The sequence below is a fragment of the Ylistrum balloti genome, unplaced genomic scaffold (genome assembly GCF_031769215.1).
Source record: "Ylistrum balloti isolate Yb309-2 unplaced genomic scaffold, AGI_CSIRO_Ybal_v1 Utg371448, whole genome shotgun sequence".
NCBI lineage: Eukaryota > Metazoa > Mollusca > Bivalvia > Pectinida > Pectinidae > Ylistrum > Ylistrum balloti.
In genome coordinates, this window is record NW_026782759.1 from 170,576 (window position 1) to 187,488 (window position 16,913).

General features: G+C 33.5%; 1 protein-coding gene across 1 annotated transcript; it reads right to left on the bottom strand.

Moving 5' to 3' along the window:
- Positions 1–2,225: 2,225 nt before the first annotated feature.
- Positions 2,226–13,392, bottom strand: LOC132562574 (arylsulfatase B-like). The gene is made up of 14 exons (XM_060227321.1): positions 13,284–13,392; positions 11,917–12,028; positions 10,985–11,036; positions 10,608–10,711; positions 9,700–9,806; positions 8,609–8,685; positions 7,785–7,886; positions 7,118–7,181; positions 6,784–6,881; positions 6,076–6,212; positions 4,982–5,040; positions 4,535–4,658; positions 3,524–3,669; positions 2,226–2,870 (listed from the first exon to the last, which is right to left on the bottom strand). The coding sequence occupies exons 1-14, from the start codon at positions 13,390–13,392 to the stop codon at positions 2,698–2,700; spliced, it is 1,464 nt and encodes a 487-aa protein (XP_060083304.1). The 3' UTR covers positions 2,226–2,697.
- Between the last annotated feature and the right edge of the window lie 3,521 nt (positions 13,393–16,913).

Sequence of the window (16,913 nt, forward strand, 5' to 3'; positions counted from 1 at the left end):
GCGTCGCCTCAGCGTAAGTGGCGGACCAACAAAGGGACGTCGTGGCCTTAAATAAAACTCCCGCTACAGATTCCTTGCTGTCTTTGACACAATTGCCGACCATGATAGTCAACAACTTGGCGTGCCGTCTCCGTATGAGATTGGTTAAGGAAGTGCCAGAGACGTATGCCTATATCTTGACGTCGGGACGTAATGCACGGTCGTTCGCTTTTGTGAAAGTCACACAAGCTCCCTGTTGCCCGGAGACACCCAACTAATCGGGATATGGTTGTCTCATGTAACCATTTTTCTGGGTTACATGACGTTGTGAATGCCCCTATTTTATTAGAGCAATGACACCATATTTACCGCTCTCAATCGCGACAATTTCGCTCTACAGTCGTTCCGGAAAGCAATGGTCGTGTGACTGATCTGTACTGTTCCAATGTTCGATTTGTATTCATTTACCAGCATATGATGAAGGGGAACCCGGATGCACATTATCTTGGTAAATCTGTTGAAAGCATGCAGTCTCGACCGGGGTCATGCACAGTGCATAGAGGTAGCTCAGTGTCAAATTTAATGAAATTTCGTCCACGTATCTAAAAGTTATATAACAAAAACCGAAGTTGCGTTTCTTTTTATCTCTTGAATACATTGTTGAGGAGATGAATTGATTAAAGAAAAAAAGATACTCTAAGAAATACACACGAATTATTTGAATTAGATTATAATATATAATTAGATTAAAACTTCAAAAATATGGTGACCAGTGTTTTAATAGTACCCAGGTTAGTGTTTCCGTTTTGTATAAGAAATATTCTAGTGAGATATGTTATTAATGTATTTAATGTTACATCTAATGATGAAGACCTCCAGATTCTATAAGCTTGGGCTCTTCTAAAGGTAAAACTGGTAATGACCTCATGAAAAGGGGTGGTGATTAATCTACACATGAAGAGGCAAATATGTTCCAATACATGTACGGTAAAATTGTATGTACAAATATTACATCATACAAAATCAAAACGAACCTGCCATGACCAAGAACCAAATAGTTAAGCAGCTCATCATTAAATTTCACATAATAGTGAGAAGCTGAAATATTTTTCCTCCATATATAAACTAACAAGTGCGCTCATTTGACAACAGGATATCTAAGTATTATTAACAAATAATTTTAGTTGTGTTAATAATACAGTTACATTATATGAAATGCAGACTACATCTACAGGTTTTGTAGCAGTCTGTCCCTGACAGTGTGTTTTTGTTTCTTTTTTTTTTTTTTTGTTTAGCTAGTTTACAACGTTGTTTTGTTTTGTTTCTCAGCAAGACAGCAACACTTTCTATATTATTTGCTGGTGTTGTGCATTTTTCAAGAAATAACACTTAAAACTTTACTATATTTTTCAGAGTTTTATTTGTATAAATTGTTATCGCGATGACAAAAATATATTTCTAAATCAAAAACAAAATGCTTATTATCAAATCGACATATTTTATCCAATGAAAACAAGGCACAACACAACCTTATAGTACATACTTATAGCAGTCACAGAAGTATAGTAGTATAAATATGTTTACATACGATCCATACCAACCAACTACGTTTTTTGGCCATTTTCTAATATCATTAATGTAATAAGACAAAATAATTTCAGGCAAAGTTTTGAAGAAAGGAAATGAATATTATTTCATTTTGATGTAATCATAGAAAAGCCCAACCGACTATTTTTCATAAACAACTGCATTTTCACATCAAGCAAACCCTTCTCTCGCACTTGTTACACAATGGAACGTTACAAGCAATTAGAGAGTATTAAACACTTCAATTGTTTTATATATTGATACTATCATAACATGTATTCATTATATCTGAACACAATTAGTATCAACAAAAAATATGACGGAACAGACAATACAATAAATAATAATGATCTCAGAATTTTTGCTAAGACGAAAAAACGCAAAGAAAATCGTTTCATAACATTAAATGAAACAGTTCTGAAATTTGTTATTTATCTGGTTCCTCGATTCCCGGATTCTCAGTTTATGACCGCTGTCATAAATGGACTTTCAATGCTCTTGCCTTTGCCTGTTGGTTTAATTGTGGTATACCTTGTTCTTGTTGGAGAATATGATATTACTTGGATTGACAAAGGCTTACATGGCGCGTGTCGTCGATGAAGCAGAAGAGCTTACACTTTCGGAACACCTGGTATTATTCACCATGTACGATTCTCCCTGTAAATCTTTCTTTTGTTCATATTAAACATCCACTGGTCCTAAACAGGAATCTTATAAAAGAAGGGACGAGGCTCTTACCAAAGCAATCGATTTCCCTAATCGTCACCGATTTCTAGAAGACCATCAAATATCTAAGTTATATATTTTTACAAAATCTTATGTCGTTTGCAAACAGTGTCCATGGATGTTGAAACCACTGAAGGAAGATCTTATAGTGTCTGTAAACTCGAATGTCATAACAACCTGTACTCAGTTATTCCGTAAGAATTGTCGCAACTAGAAAAGTACTACTTTCGTTTCACCATGTCGAAAGAGCAAATTGGACTTTTTTTATCCATTGTGACATATTTTGTATTCTCTTACATTTTAATGTTGTATAAGATATGTGTTTGACTTCATTGAAATATATTGTGTGGGGCTTATGATTACATGAGTTAGATTGTACTCTTATTCCGTTGTCAGAAAAGAAAGTTAGCACCATCCAGGGGTCCAGAAGCCATTATAGTTCTTCGGGTCGGCCGTTGACGTACCCGCTGGGTAGTTAGCCGGAACCATCTGTTTGTGATACTCCGCCATCCTTGTCCGAAGTTTCTCCACCAAGTCAGGAAGTTTCGTCGATAGATCATCGTGTTCGTTTGGATCATCTGTAAGACAAGGGATCAAATGTGGATTTGGATGTTTTAAGCGTAATTTTCATATCTTTCCATTCAAAATAATAAAAATTCAAAAATAAAAACAGGTTGCTATGGAGTTAAAGATACAATAGACTTTTAGATTTTTCTGGATATGCAATTCTATTTTTAGCAGAATTGTAATAAAGAAATGTCAGAAATATGTCAAAACAAATAGTGATATAAATTTTTGGCATGAATTTTACGTCCAGACGTCTTGCCGTCTATGAGTGTTACTTTATTCCTTTTTCGTTTTTTCACTTATTATGTTTTCATTTCTGTAGCAAAGATTTTTTTCTTTCGTAAATAAGATAAAAAGATTTTATAACAAGTTCGTCCCTAAGAAATTATTAAACGCATAAGCTCAATCGAAAAAAAAAACTACTTAAATTTTAGTAGAGGGATGGATATCCCATATTGTTACACTATACAACTATTTTGACGAGCTGGTTATGTTAATTGAATAGAATTATTTACTTTTGACGTAATAATATATGAAATAAACATGTATTTTTCAAGACATATAGAGTAACAATATAAACATAATTTACGTCAATAAAAATAGATCAAATCCAGCGATAGTAAGTGTAGTTAATTAAGATAGATATGAAAGAAAAAAGAATCACCTTTTAGATTGAACAACTGTGTTTTGTTATTCTGGCTGGCGTCGTAGGGCACTTCCTTGATGTAATTATCATCCGTGTATGTGGGAGGGGGATACCAGTTAGGGTACAATCCCGGGTAACCGACAATCAGCTTGTAATCTCCCATACTGTCGATAAATAGCAAATTGAAAAAACTGTAGAACCATGACATCCTTGTGTATTTGATATGTTACGAAACATACTTGACATACCACAAAAACGACGTTGTTCTTAAAACATACCTGATGAATCATCCAGCGAAATTTTGAAAAAAAAAAAATCTTTAAGGGGATATTAAGAAAGAAGCTAAACTATCGCCTTATTGGTTATTGTAGTAAATATGTAGTTACCATATATACCCGTACATTAATGCACATAATCATGGACGTTCATGCAAACCATAAATTGGTTCATTTACATATTTGTATTATATCTACATGTAAAACTGTGCTCAGTGATAATCTATTGAAAGTGTTATCCCTTATCAGGAGCACATTTGAAAGATTTGATATTTGATTCAACTCTGTCCACACGTGAACTGTCGTAATGTAACTAAATTATACAACAAAATGCGTGAGTTGCCCGACTTTCCTAATATTCAATACTCAACAACTCGACACAATGTGCGAGTTTCTGTTCTCCATGTGTGACTATACTATTCAATATACCATCCGCGCAATCTAGTAATGATTTTAATTTAATTTCTGGATGAATACCAAATCTTATAAAATGCCAACTCCTAAATAATTATCGGAAACGTTTTATAGCAATTATAAATTATGTGCTCTTATTTGAAATAATAAACTTATATAAATTGACTGACGACTAGTCCAGCATGTTATGGAATGCCTTTGTTTTACTACCAAACCGCAGTGATATGCTCCATTTCCTATAATGTTGCATAGTTGTTTTAACCATATGTATCAATGAAAAAAGAGACGACTTTTGACTGAAAAAGAGAAATATCTTTAGATCTTCTAAATGTACTCTCACCGGATAGCTGCGTGACCTGTCTGATACGGAGGCAGATCATCAAGGTTGTATATAAATTCTGTCCGGCTTGACTGACCTCCCGTCCTAATATTATCCCACTGGCTTATGCCGTCAATGTTCTTATCTAAAATACACAAATATAGGTATTACCACTGATTCCCTTTCTAATTTAGCAGAATTATAATAATTGTTATATGTTATAATGAAAAGTCATTGATCGTGAAATTGTTTTTGTACATGTTCAACATTCAACAATCATTCATTCTACTGATAATAATTCACCATCGCTAAATCCATAAGATTTTAAAACCTGAAGGTGTGGCTTGTTTACAGAAGATAACAATTTTAACAAATAAAAATAATGATTATATGATTTAAGGCTTCTCAACACATATAGTATAAATAGATTCAATATAACGTTATGTCTCAAAGATACAACTGTAGTACCAGGAACTCCACCGGCAGCCGCTACTATCGTTGGACTCCAATCAACGGCGTGAATCATCCTGAAACACATATAGATTGCAGATGTATTATGACCTTTAATTCCCCTACATACCCTGTTTATTGATACTGCCTCCTTGTATACTTTCTTTACATATGCGCTTACAAATAGTGTATGGTATTGTCTCTCTTTTTCTGTCATATTTTCAGTTGGTTGTAAGTCGTATCATTTAAAACACAAGCTGCTTTTACATATTTAACTGAATAGTCACGTGTGCATCCGCCTGAATTGAATGAGATTACTTAATAGAATATGTTGTAACTATTGAATATGCCAAGGTCAATAAAAAGGAATGTAAAACGATCTTATTGCCATGGGACGTTTTTATCATGATCGACAGTTTCAATTGACGACGATAACGGATAGAGGATATGTGATCAATGTTCACGTGGACAAATAGAAAACAATGATTTTTAAGCACTACAACCAATCTCTCAGGTGCATAATACTCGCTTTCTGCTTTGCCAATAGCTTGCATAATGTAAACCATTTTGTTTTTTATGTGTTATTTACTGCACAAGCAAAATTTGCAAACCTTGCAAAGTACAAGGACAATTAGATTAGGTGTTCCGGAAGGGTAAGCGTCTTCGGCTTCATCAACGACACCCGCCATCTAACTCAGCACGGTTTAGAATATACACATACATGCTAGAATTACCAGAGCTACAATCATTACAAAAAAGTGCATTATGATGACATTGCATGTCCACATCTTTAATCTTGGCTTTTCTTTCTATCACTATCAGGCGCTTCCCAGGCTTCAAAGTTTAATATTCAACATCAATGATGAGTCCTAGGAGAACAAAACAGCTATATCGTACAGTTTATTCATTGTTCTCATCTATTTCATCGAACTCTAAATGTATAGAAAGGTGGTTCCCACTCCAGTGGTTTTCTACAATATTCAAAACATCATCTTTTATTTTTCTGAAACTTTTGAATAATTGCTTTACCGATTTAACTAGTGAACAATACATCTCAGGTAATTTCATATCGCCTTTGTAAATCGAATCCAGAAGTGCAAATTTGAACATACCCACGATAAGTGTATCCTGTCTTTTTAAGTCCGGTCCCATGAACAAATGACGTCACTCTGGTACCACCCTCGTATACCGTAATCTTAGAGCCTCGTAGTGGGAAATTGTTTCCATATTCGGCAGGCCAGCCGCCATTCTTGGAATCAAAAGAAAAACAAATGGTGATAACAAGACTCATTCAAATTATTAAACAGTCGTACAAATGAACAAACATGTTGTTTTGGTCAAATGCCCATGATTTAGAAATTGTAAGCCTAAAACAAATATCGAAACCTGACAAGATTATACTTTCTCAAAATACAGGTTTACAGATAACCAAAATGTTAATATATCGTCACAAATTACAATGGTTATATAACATGTTTCACATTAAAGGAAATCTAGTTTATCAAATGAAATCCTTAGGTCAATTCTGCGACGACATAAAAACGTAAATATGTTATCCAGAATATTTTAAAAGTAACGATATTTGAATATTGACATTTTCGAGAGAGGTCCTGATTTAAAAACAGCTAGTTCTAGACACAATGTTCACAGATCACACACGGCGGGTATAGTGAGAAGAGACGGAAAGAAGCATATCATGTAAAATATGTTGTTGGTAGACTTTCGATGGTAATTTCAAATTATTTAATTCATGTTCCAATTTATATTCTAAACGTTGAACATTAAAAATTTCGATATGTTTCCTAAACAGTTGAACTCACATCTGACGAAAAGATAATAAGTGTGTCGTCATACATGTCGTTTGCCTTCAGAGCCTCTGTGACATTACCGATGACGTCATCCATTGCTGTCACCATTCCTAGAGATAAATGATAACCACACATTAATTTCATTGAACGACGATATCCTTAAGTTTGCTTAGGTTGTATATACACAATGATCTGCAGCATCTCACCATGGAAATTATCCCGAAACATTTCTTTCAGGAAAGGGACATAGTCATCATATCACAATCTGATACTGATAATTAACACATCATCTTATAAAGTTCTGTTCTTTACCTATATTCCATCAAGAAAATAAATTGAGTCTCACCAGAAAATTTTCTTCTGCCTTCATTACGTATATGGTTGTACATATTTTCATACTCAATGGGCACCTGAAATACAATTACTCTATTCATCAAATTGTCTTTCCAGAAGGTGACTCACGTAAGCAGAATTTAGAGGTTAGTATCATATTATACAATCATAGTAGTAAGCAATACTAATTGGTTTCCACATTATGTATAATGTGTCTTCTTTCTGCTCTAATTCTCCTTTTTCATGTATTCATATTTTAATCTGATTTCTACGCTGGCCACCAAGAGCCTGACAAAATAATGTAAATTTTTATATTTTTTTCTATCGTGGTGCTCTATGATACACAAAGATTAAAATTTTAGCATCTCGATGTACCATGGTATATATATATATTATATATATTATTATATATATTTGTCAGGCTGTTGTCGGCTATTGTCGATTTCTTAGAATTCCAATCATTTTTTTAACAGTCTGATGTAACCTATGAAGTTAACAACTACTCGTTATACTATTTCTTCAAATCCGGTCATCACATAATCTGTACACGCATTTTGTCGTCAAATAGATAATGACCTTTTAAAATACTATTACATTGTATATAGATGGAGATTAAAGTTATATCAGGTAAAAAAGCAAACTTTTCGGTTTTGTGTAGAACAAATTAGTTTTTCCGTTACCTGAATCGGCGCGTGAACGGATTGTAGAGGCATATACATGAAAAATGGTTGACTCTTGTTGTGTTGTGAAATCAAATTCAGCGCTCTGGTAGTATACTGAAACTGAAAAAGAATGTTAGATTGGAAACAACATTGATATAAAATAATTTACTATAAATACACTGTTTTGAAAACTTTAATAATTTATATCTAAATGGGTCTCCATTTAACTTAATGAAATTAATAGATGGATCTAATGTGAACAGCAGTAGATATGCGGATATGTTCCCCGTAGATAACACCAGTAAAGTGTTACGTACACATCTTAGTGGATTCCTCTGTACTAATGACGATGACGGAAGATGTTTAAATGGTGGATGCATAGATCCTTTCAAAAACGTTAAACAATTGAACCAGACAGGTCAGATACAGACACGAGATGAATTCATGATATTTTAATCAACTATGTTATTTTCTTATGCTAACTGAAAAGCGATCAAGCAAGGGCGGTATGTGAACACAAGACAGATTTATATACATTTTGACATGAGATACGGTAATTTAAGAGCGGAAACATAACATTTCCAAGTAATTCTTAATCCGTTAAAGCTTTGCTGGTGTATATATTAGTACTACACGCTGATTTATTAGTACTATGAATAATTTGTAGAATTTTGAATAAGAGATAAATTAACCAACCAATTCTAGAAGTAGTGAAACGGTTAGTTAGGATTGAAATATTGTGTTAATCAAGTCACGTAAGTGTTTTAATATACATGTTGACTATTCTCTTTACATAGATACTTTAGATAAAATTACCACATTGTGAAAATATTTTATCTCACCGTAGAGTACGTGCCAATCGCTTCTTCATTAGTTTCCATGTTCTTCCTGAAGTCAAATCCAAGAAGTTTATCATGACCTACAATTTGAGATGGAATAATTATTGTTGTCAGTAAATGCTACCTATTCTTACTAATAAATGGCGATATTTATTGTCTCGATTAATATGTTAACAATTCTGGAATATTATTTAGTTTTAGTTGTTTGTACGGTAAATACTACATGGAATTCAATGTCGTGCGAAATTTCTTTGACAGTGGCGTACAAAAATGAATAAAGCACGCCCCTTGATTCTGATTGGTTCTTCGAATAAACGCAGGAGACCTGACAAAACTACTTTTTTTTCGTGAATGGAATTCTTGATATACAACTTTACTACGATGTACCCAGTCACAGATAGCAAACTTTACATTCGATAAGTATTTCAAATAAATTTAAATATCCACACAAAAAGCTTATATTAGCAGTACGCTTTCATTCTCGTCTGGTTCAACACCTAACAATCAACTTCAGCTGACCCGGAGCCGACAAGCTAGTTCTGCTCTTGCGAAATTTGCACTTGGGAAAAAAACCAATTACAAAATGTATTATGAATGCGCTACGCGTATTTACACAGTTGACAATTCTTCTTTCCTTTCGTAGTTGCATGAATTATCATCATGCTTTCAATGCTCAAACATAACAGAAACTACTACATGAGCTGCCAACACTAAAGCTTTGTAATTCTGTCGAACATTTGTATTTAAAAGTTCTATACATTTGTGTTTCTCTATTATCATCTTTAAAGATAAAATCATTAGATATTGCAGACAGATTATTATTTAAGGCAAACTAAAAGCATCTACATAGCAAAATCTATACACGTATATATAATATATATAATATTACTTTCATACCACAACATTGAAAAGGCTGCTTAAACACACGTATATATATGGCTATTACTTTCATACTACAACATTAAAAATCTTGCTAAAACAATCAAAATTGACTCAGATATGGCCGGGGACCCATTTCAGATTTATTCTCCACTTTTCCCTTGCAATTATAAGACATCATACACGTTCATATTTTAACCCGTGTTGATACATACTGTTACTTTTTCTGTAGTAATCCTCGTGACTGGTGTAATAACCATAGAAAGAATCAAATCCGCGGTAGGTGGGTGTACACTGCCACTTACAGAATCCAAGGTGCCATCTACAATAGTAACATCGTCATGTATATTATATACATGATAAGGTAGCCCATGCATCGGTTGAAAAGACCAATTATGACTTTGAGTTAGATTTTATAAATGCAGTACAAGCAGCGACATACTGGTAAATAGCACATGTATATGTATCTGATATTATCTAATACTATGGAGCAAAATGGGTTTATCATTTTAAAACTCGTTCTCATATCCAATCGATTCTATGTAATCTTTTGAAAAGGAAATTACATCTGGGATTTAAGATCGACACGTGGTTTTAGATGTGGCAGAATTGTTTTCAGTGTCTCTTAATTTGTCTTTGAACTCAAGTGTTTTATTACAATATTTTGTGTGTTTGTCTCCAGTGTGTAATTCCTGAGTGTCCCTGAAGTGTATATGTCAGCCATCAGACCTTCACGTTCATTTCTATGTTTATCTGACTTGTGTCTCTCCTTATCATATATTCCATTTCCGTTCTCGCATTGGCGATTTCCGTTTTACTGTCTATCATATGCTTCAGTTTTGTAGTCAAGTTTTCATCTAGTGTGTTAATCCGGTTCTAGATACACAGTATGGTAACGTAATGTACAATTTTTATCATATATTTTATTAAGAAAATTCTATGACAACTTTGTAAATTACATAAAACACCAAGGCGTGACAGTTAATGAAAAGACATCTGTTCACGCATTCAAATTAATGTGGTAATTACTATTTTTCGCCTATGATCAAATAACATGAGTTAAAATACATTGGTCATGTTACTTATTGATAGAGTAGTAGATTGCCGTTGCTTAAATACTTACTTTCCTATCATATGCGTTGCATATCCAAGTTTTTTCAGGTGTTGTGGTAGGAATGTAAGATTAGTTGGCGCGCACACCTTCTGGTCAGGCCAAACCACCAAATGCTGCAAATGTTAAGCAAAACGTAATTAAAACAGAAATAGAATAGATTCAGTGTTATAATCCTTTAGTATCATTCGAAACATTGACTGAAACTTTACTTTGCTATTATTGTTAGAATGTTATAAATATATACTAAATATTTTTAATTTGTCATGTGTTGTTTTACATTGTTTTAATGTCCTACATTCCAAACTAATGCTCATTTGACTAGTCGTCATGAAAGAATTTTGTAGATTTGACTTTAAGATAGTATAAATGCAGCAATGAGAGATTACCTGTAGTCCCGTTTTGAAAGGATACATCCCTGTCATGAAAGCACTCCGGGATCTACGATACAAAAATATTCATATTACTATAAACAAAAAATATCATTTAGATTATCGCCGATACCAGAATGCTTTGCTGTAGTATGCAATGTGTTTGTAGAAAGTTACGTTTCTCTGTTACCTAATTAACCGAAAGCATTGTATGGCGATCTATCAACTTGTTTTATATAGGTCAGGGGTTCATTGACTCCAGACCAATATACAAAAAGGCAACAGAACGCCAGAATAGGTTTGAATACCTAATAATGTACCTGTACATATTCAAGAATATCAATATATCTGTTGAATGACCGATATTACATGACAATTAGGTGTTTGTGGTAATATGCACAACATCTTATACAAAAAACACATATTACAAAAACCAGCAAGTAAATCAATGTAAATTTCTGCTGGAAGGCAATAGCAAAAAAACCAAAGGAAATTGATGTTAATGGCAAAATTCATTTATAGTGATATGCTGTAAAAGGATACTATTTAATGAAAACTATAGATGTGTTGTGGAATAGAAACAGATTCGTTTGAGGAATTATGTTTTCATTTCGAATATTGTAACATCTGTATACAAAATGCATTTTTCCATTATTACAATAGCTAGCTAGTGAACAAACATATATCACACACGTGTAAAATTACACACGGTGAACAAAGATATATAACACACGTGTAAAAATATATCCGGCGAACAAACACATCAATACACTTGTAAAATACCGATGGCAAATGTACATCACAGACGTGAAAAATACTTACGGAGAACAAAAATATATCACACACGTGTAAAAATAAATACGATGAACACATATATATGTGTAAAAAAAATACATTTTAAAAATGCATATGGCGAACAAACATGTATCACACACGTGTAACATACTTACGGAGAACATACAGGCTGTACATATGCCTGGTCCAGTATGATTCCCTCCTTTGCCAATTTGTCGATGTTTGGAGTGGAGATGTTTGGATTACGGAATCCCACATCATTCCATCCTAAAATACACAACATTAAGTTGATTGAATTGAAAATATATCATTCTTTTCACCGATATTATTCTTCATGTACATTCGTCTGGTTATTGTTTTCGTCTGTTCTGTTTATGATTATACATAGCGCCAGTAGCTGCTTTTAACAACTATATTACAGTACAGGGAAAATTAATTACTATTGTTTTTTGGGTCTGTTTTTTTATCAACAATTAAGCAATATACGGAAACGGATCAATAAATAGATATACGATACTTATTTGAAGTTGAATGATAAATATTAAAAATTGTAAGCATTGTTTATCTTGATTAATATTATTGTCTTATCATGACAATATTTGTGTACTTCATACGAAATATATACTGGGTACGGCGATGAAGCTACTGATAAATGACTTTTGTTTCACACACAAATTGAACACGACGAACTTCCTATCGTACGAGAAAACAGAATATTTCCCAGAAATATATCATGACTCCAACTATTTAACATCCCCGTGTTTGTCAGTTAAACATATTGAAACCTTAAACACTGTCTGTTGAAAGCTGTGTTGTAACAATGGAAGGTGGGAAGTTATATACAGTAACGCCAGTACAGTACAATAATGTCCTAAAGTTTGAAACCTAAGTGACAACTTGTGATGACGACGGTAAAACTTTATAGATTTCGTGATTTTTATATATCTAATAATTTCAAAATTATGTTAAATTACGTCCAGGGATTGTGAAAAAATGGGAAAACCCAACTAGAATCTAGTACATTAAACTAAAAAAAAAAGAATTCGAAAAAAGTTCCCAACTATTGTAGAATAGGACCATAACAAGATTTATCCTGCTTGTTTTCATCAGCACCATATGAGATATGCAAATAAAACAGGTCATTCTCGTCATTTGAGATAACAAGAAATAGTGTCAGAGAATTGATCTTATCAAGAATATTTTCCCTTTGTTTTTAATACATGGTTTTCTATTGGTTGTTTGTGGGGTATAACATAATTATGATGCGTCAGTTGATATTGGACCTTATAGCCAGCGATATATAAACGCGACATTAAATAATGATGTATTCTGTAGTAAGTTTATATCTACATTCTAGTTTATTGATTTGTGTAGTAGACCCAACTCATCTAGCTATACACTGTAAATGCTTATTGATTGGATCTGATTCATATTTTACTGTTCTATATTTAGACTGTTGTTGTGGTTTGTGCAGATATTATGCATATCATGTACGAGGGTTAACACCCGTGAGTTTACTTACCAAAGTCGTCTGCTACTATGAAAAGTATGTGTGGTGATTTGGCTTGCCCATGTGCCGTCTTTAACATAATACAGATGAAGAACAGTAAGTTTTGTAAACAATTACACATGTCTCTTGCTACTTAAGTGTAACCACAGTTGTTGAGCAGCTGGTATTCTCGTCCCTAACAGGTCATCATGTGACTGCAGGCGAGCTTGTTCATTCAGGTATATCGCTTTGCTCTATTCAAAACGTGTGTTATTTATACACATTCGTTTACATACCATACTTGATGAAGGTCATACCAGCAAATATATATATATTATGTTGTTTTAGAAAATTTAAACCAAACGAATCATGATATCATACAGACAGCCTCTTTATATAAGTAGAAACCGTATCGAATAGGGCAACATATTGGGTTATGTACAGGTTCTATCACTGAAGGAAAACAAGAGACCCACGGGCCTTAACTGTCATTGGACTGTAAAGACCTATATATGAAAGAGGCCAAATAGGCCTAAAAGAAGTTGTTCAGCTACACTATAGCTTGAATAGGAGACATTGGTTGGTACATAAAAACATTTTCTTCAAAGTTGAAATCATATTAATTTTACATGCTACTACACAAATGCCACTGCCTCGAACCTAGTGCTTGTTGAAAAAGAAATTTTAAGACCTCAACTCACTTAATCCAAGAGATCTTGAATATAGGTCTAGGTCAACTATTTAAACAAATCGGTAACCCTTCATCCACTTAAATAAAAAAACAATATTACAAGTCTGGTGTCAACACAAAGGTAAGAAATGTATGGGATGGAGGTAGTATTGAAATATCGAAAGAAAAAAAAATCCGATGATTGGTCGACAATAGAATTAGATATACGCTGTGCATATAGCTGTGATTTACCGGATCTGCTAATGCAGAACGATCTTAAGTAAAGGAAATGTGAACTTCCACAATAACAAAAGATACATAAGTAATCAAGATAAAATTCGTCTTTCTTGAGGGAGGAGGACAAATGATTCTGTTATTTCCATTCCAGATAGTTAGATCACATAAACACCATACTGACACATCATCAATACATGTGTATTAAAGAAATGGACGACTCGTCAACCTGCCAAACATTTCCCATTTGACATTTCCGATTGAGGATAAAAAACGTTCATATTGACAGAAAAATACAAACATTGTTTTACAACCTTAAAGTGCTTAGATTCAAAATTTCAGTTCTATACTGCATTGTTCAAGTAAAATGAAAGCTGGTTTCAATTTTTTTTTTCTTGTCAGAATTTGGGCAATTTCACGTGGTTGTTTGGAGATCAGCAAGATTAAAGACAATAAATGATATGGTACTGATGAAGATACCATAGAAGATGAAGATCCTGTCTATCTAACAGAATTCCGGATTATGCGCATCTAGACCGAAAATCCAGGGCTCTCTTTGTCCCTCCTATAAAACAATAGAATTAGGCAATAAAATGATAAAAATTGTACGCCACGAAAAAAATCTTGCTTTGAGACTAAACATTATGTATAGAGTGGAGTCAAACTTCAAAACGGGAAATCTGTCTCCAATGTTGGCTTTGAATATACTATATCTACCTTGTATCATAAACGCCGTTTAACATCGGGAAAAAAGACTGGAAATACTAACTCGATCCGTGTTACATGTTGTTCATATGAAGCACATTATATATTCAATTGTTTGCGTCGTTCCTTGTTAATTTTTCTTTCATCAAGACAAAATTGAATCGGACGTGCTTTGTCCTTTACTGGCCAATCCTTTGCCACAATCTACCGATTCGCGCGAACTTTTTGATACTTGGAAGATTAAGACCTGTGTTTACAGACACAAATGGATTAGTTGATAGAGCACTGATCGAGTGTTTTCGTCTGGTAAATCAGACAATCAGAGATCGTTGGGTGCTTTCCCGTAACAAACATTGATACTTTGTTCCAGATATTTCAAGAAACTGCGTTTAAATACGTTTCATTATAACAAAAAATACTCAAACAACACTGTAGGATAAATGGCAATTTCTGTTCAAGAACAGAAGCAAGCACGTGTATAACAGTAGATTTTACTTATCATTTCAAAATTGTTTACCAGCGATCCAAACAAAATAGTTACTAACCAAGTAGAATGTCGCAGTAGCAAATGGTTTTGAAGTTGTTGGGATTTAAGTACGAACCGTATTTCTTTTGATAACAGAAAAAAATATGGCCTATGCTTAATGGTTTTAAATAATCTCAAACCAAAAATGTATAATGGATTAATTATTTACAGTACGATATAAGCGAGTAACGTTGACTACCATTGTCAGAATAATGAGCATTCAAATTTCACGGTAAGATTTTTTTGAAGTGTTCCGTTATGAGAAAGACAATTATGAGATCATTGCCAATAAGCTATTCCTGTGAGTGAATAATGAAAAAACCGTCTAACCAAGAATTTAAAACATTGTAGTAACCGTAATAGACAGTTGGATGGACATGATGGACAACCGTGTCCAGGTACAAAATCATTATAACTATAGTATTCAGTATGCCAGATGACAGAATCCTCCAAATTAAAAGTACCAAAACGAAAACAGCTGATCATTTTGTATGGGCTATATGATAAATAGCATATATGCATATGTATCATTTACATTTGTGATTAAGTTAAGCATGGACATTGCGAGAAGTAGAACAAAAACCGAACAAATTATGGTTAACTTAATTTAAGGAACATCATTCTCAAACGTCACGATATACATGTTCTCATGAACATGAGAAAATAAAGATAACACAAAAATACATTACTAAATCTTCTTTACCTTACACTTACAAATAGAAGAGTAATTAAAAAAAGACACACACACACAACTGAAACGTGAAACGGTGAATCGTAGAAGACGATATCAGGGCCGTCAACAACACCTACGACGACAATCCTTTCCAGAGGTACGTAACAGTAAACATTATCACACGGATGTATGTGAGGATAACAGTAAAAACTAACATAGTCAACATGTGCTGCTGACTTGAGGCTAGATTGGTTTAAGCGAACTCGTTAGTTTGCCTGGCTGTTTCACCGACGTATACCTGGCATTTCTCATGATAACGTTTCACTACTTGGATTGAAGCTAGATACTCATAACGTGTCGATGATGGACGATAGGAGCAACCTGTCTTGAATTCTTAGACTTTCTATTCTTTTTAAAGGATTCTATATACTGTTTAAGGTGCCAAATTCATCAAAGCTTGAAGAAAAAAGGATTTTTCCCTGAGCTATGAAACAGATTATGGTCTGTGTTTTCTGCAATCTTTTTTTTTTTCGAGATTTCAATCCATCCTCTAAAATATCATTATCTGCCTAAGATGAAAATACCATCCTTAGTCTCAAATGAAAATCACATTATTATTTAAAGGTAAATAAAGCAATCGTGAGATTTCCCATTGTAGCTGAAGATGCGAAAATAATGACAGAAAGAATCTCTCCAAAGAAAAAAACATAACGGTTTGTATCTGTTTATATTCTGGTTCTTTTCACTTCGTTGATCGACTTAAGTCAGATGTACGGTAACTTATACATGACGTCATCCCCTTGTATGTTTCTAGTGTTTACTCTTGCCCAATGTTTACCTTAAACAAACACAAAA

Bases quoted from the DNA above. Each gene is read 5' to 3' on its own strand.
- LOC132562574 (XM_060227321.1), bottom strand. From the start codon at position 13,392: ATGTGTAATTGTTTACAAAACTTACTGTTCTTCATCTGTATTATGTTA. The intron at 9,807-10,607 runs GTAAGTATTTAA...TTACTATTGTAG, and splicing joins GCAACGCATATGATAGGAAA to ATGGCACCTTGGATTCTGTA. The intron at 2,871-3,523 runs GTGATTCTTTTT...CTTGTCTTACAG, and splicing joins ACAGTTGTTCAATCTAAAAG to ATGATCCAAACGAACACGAT.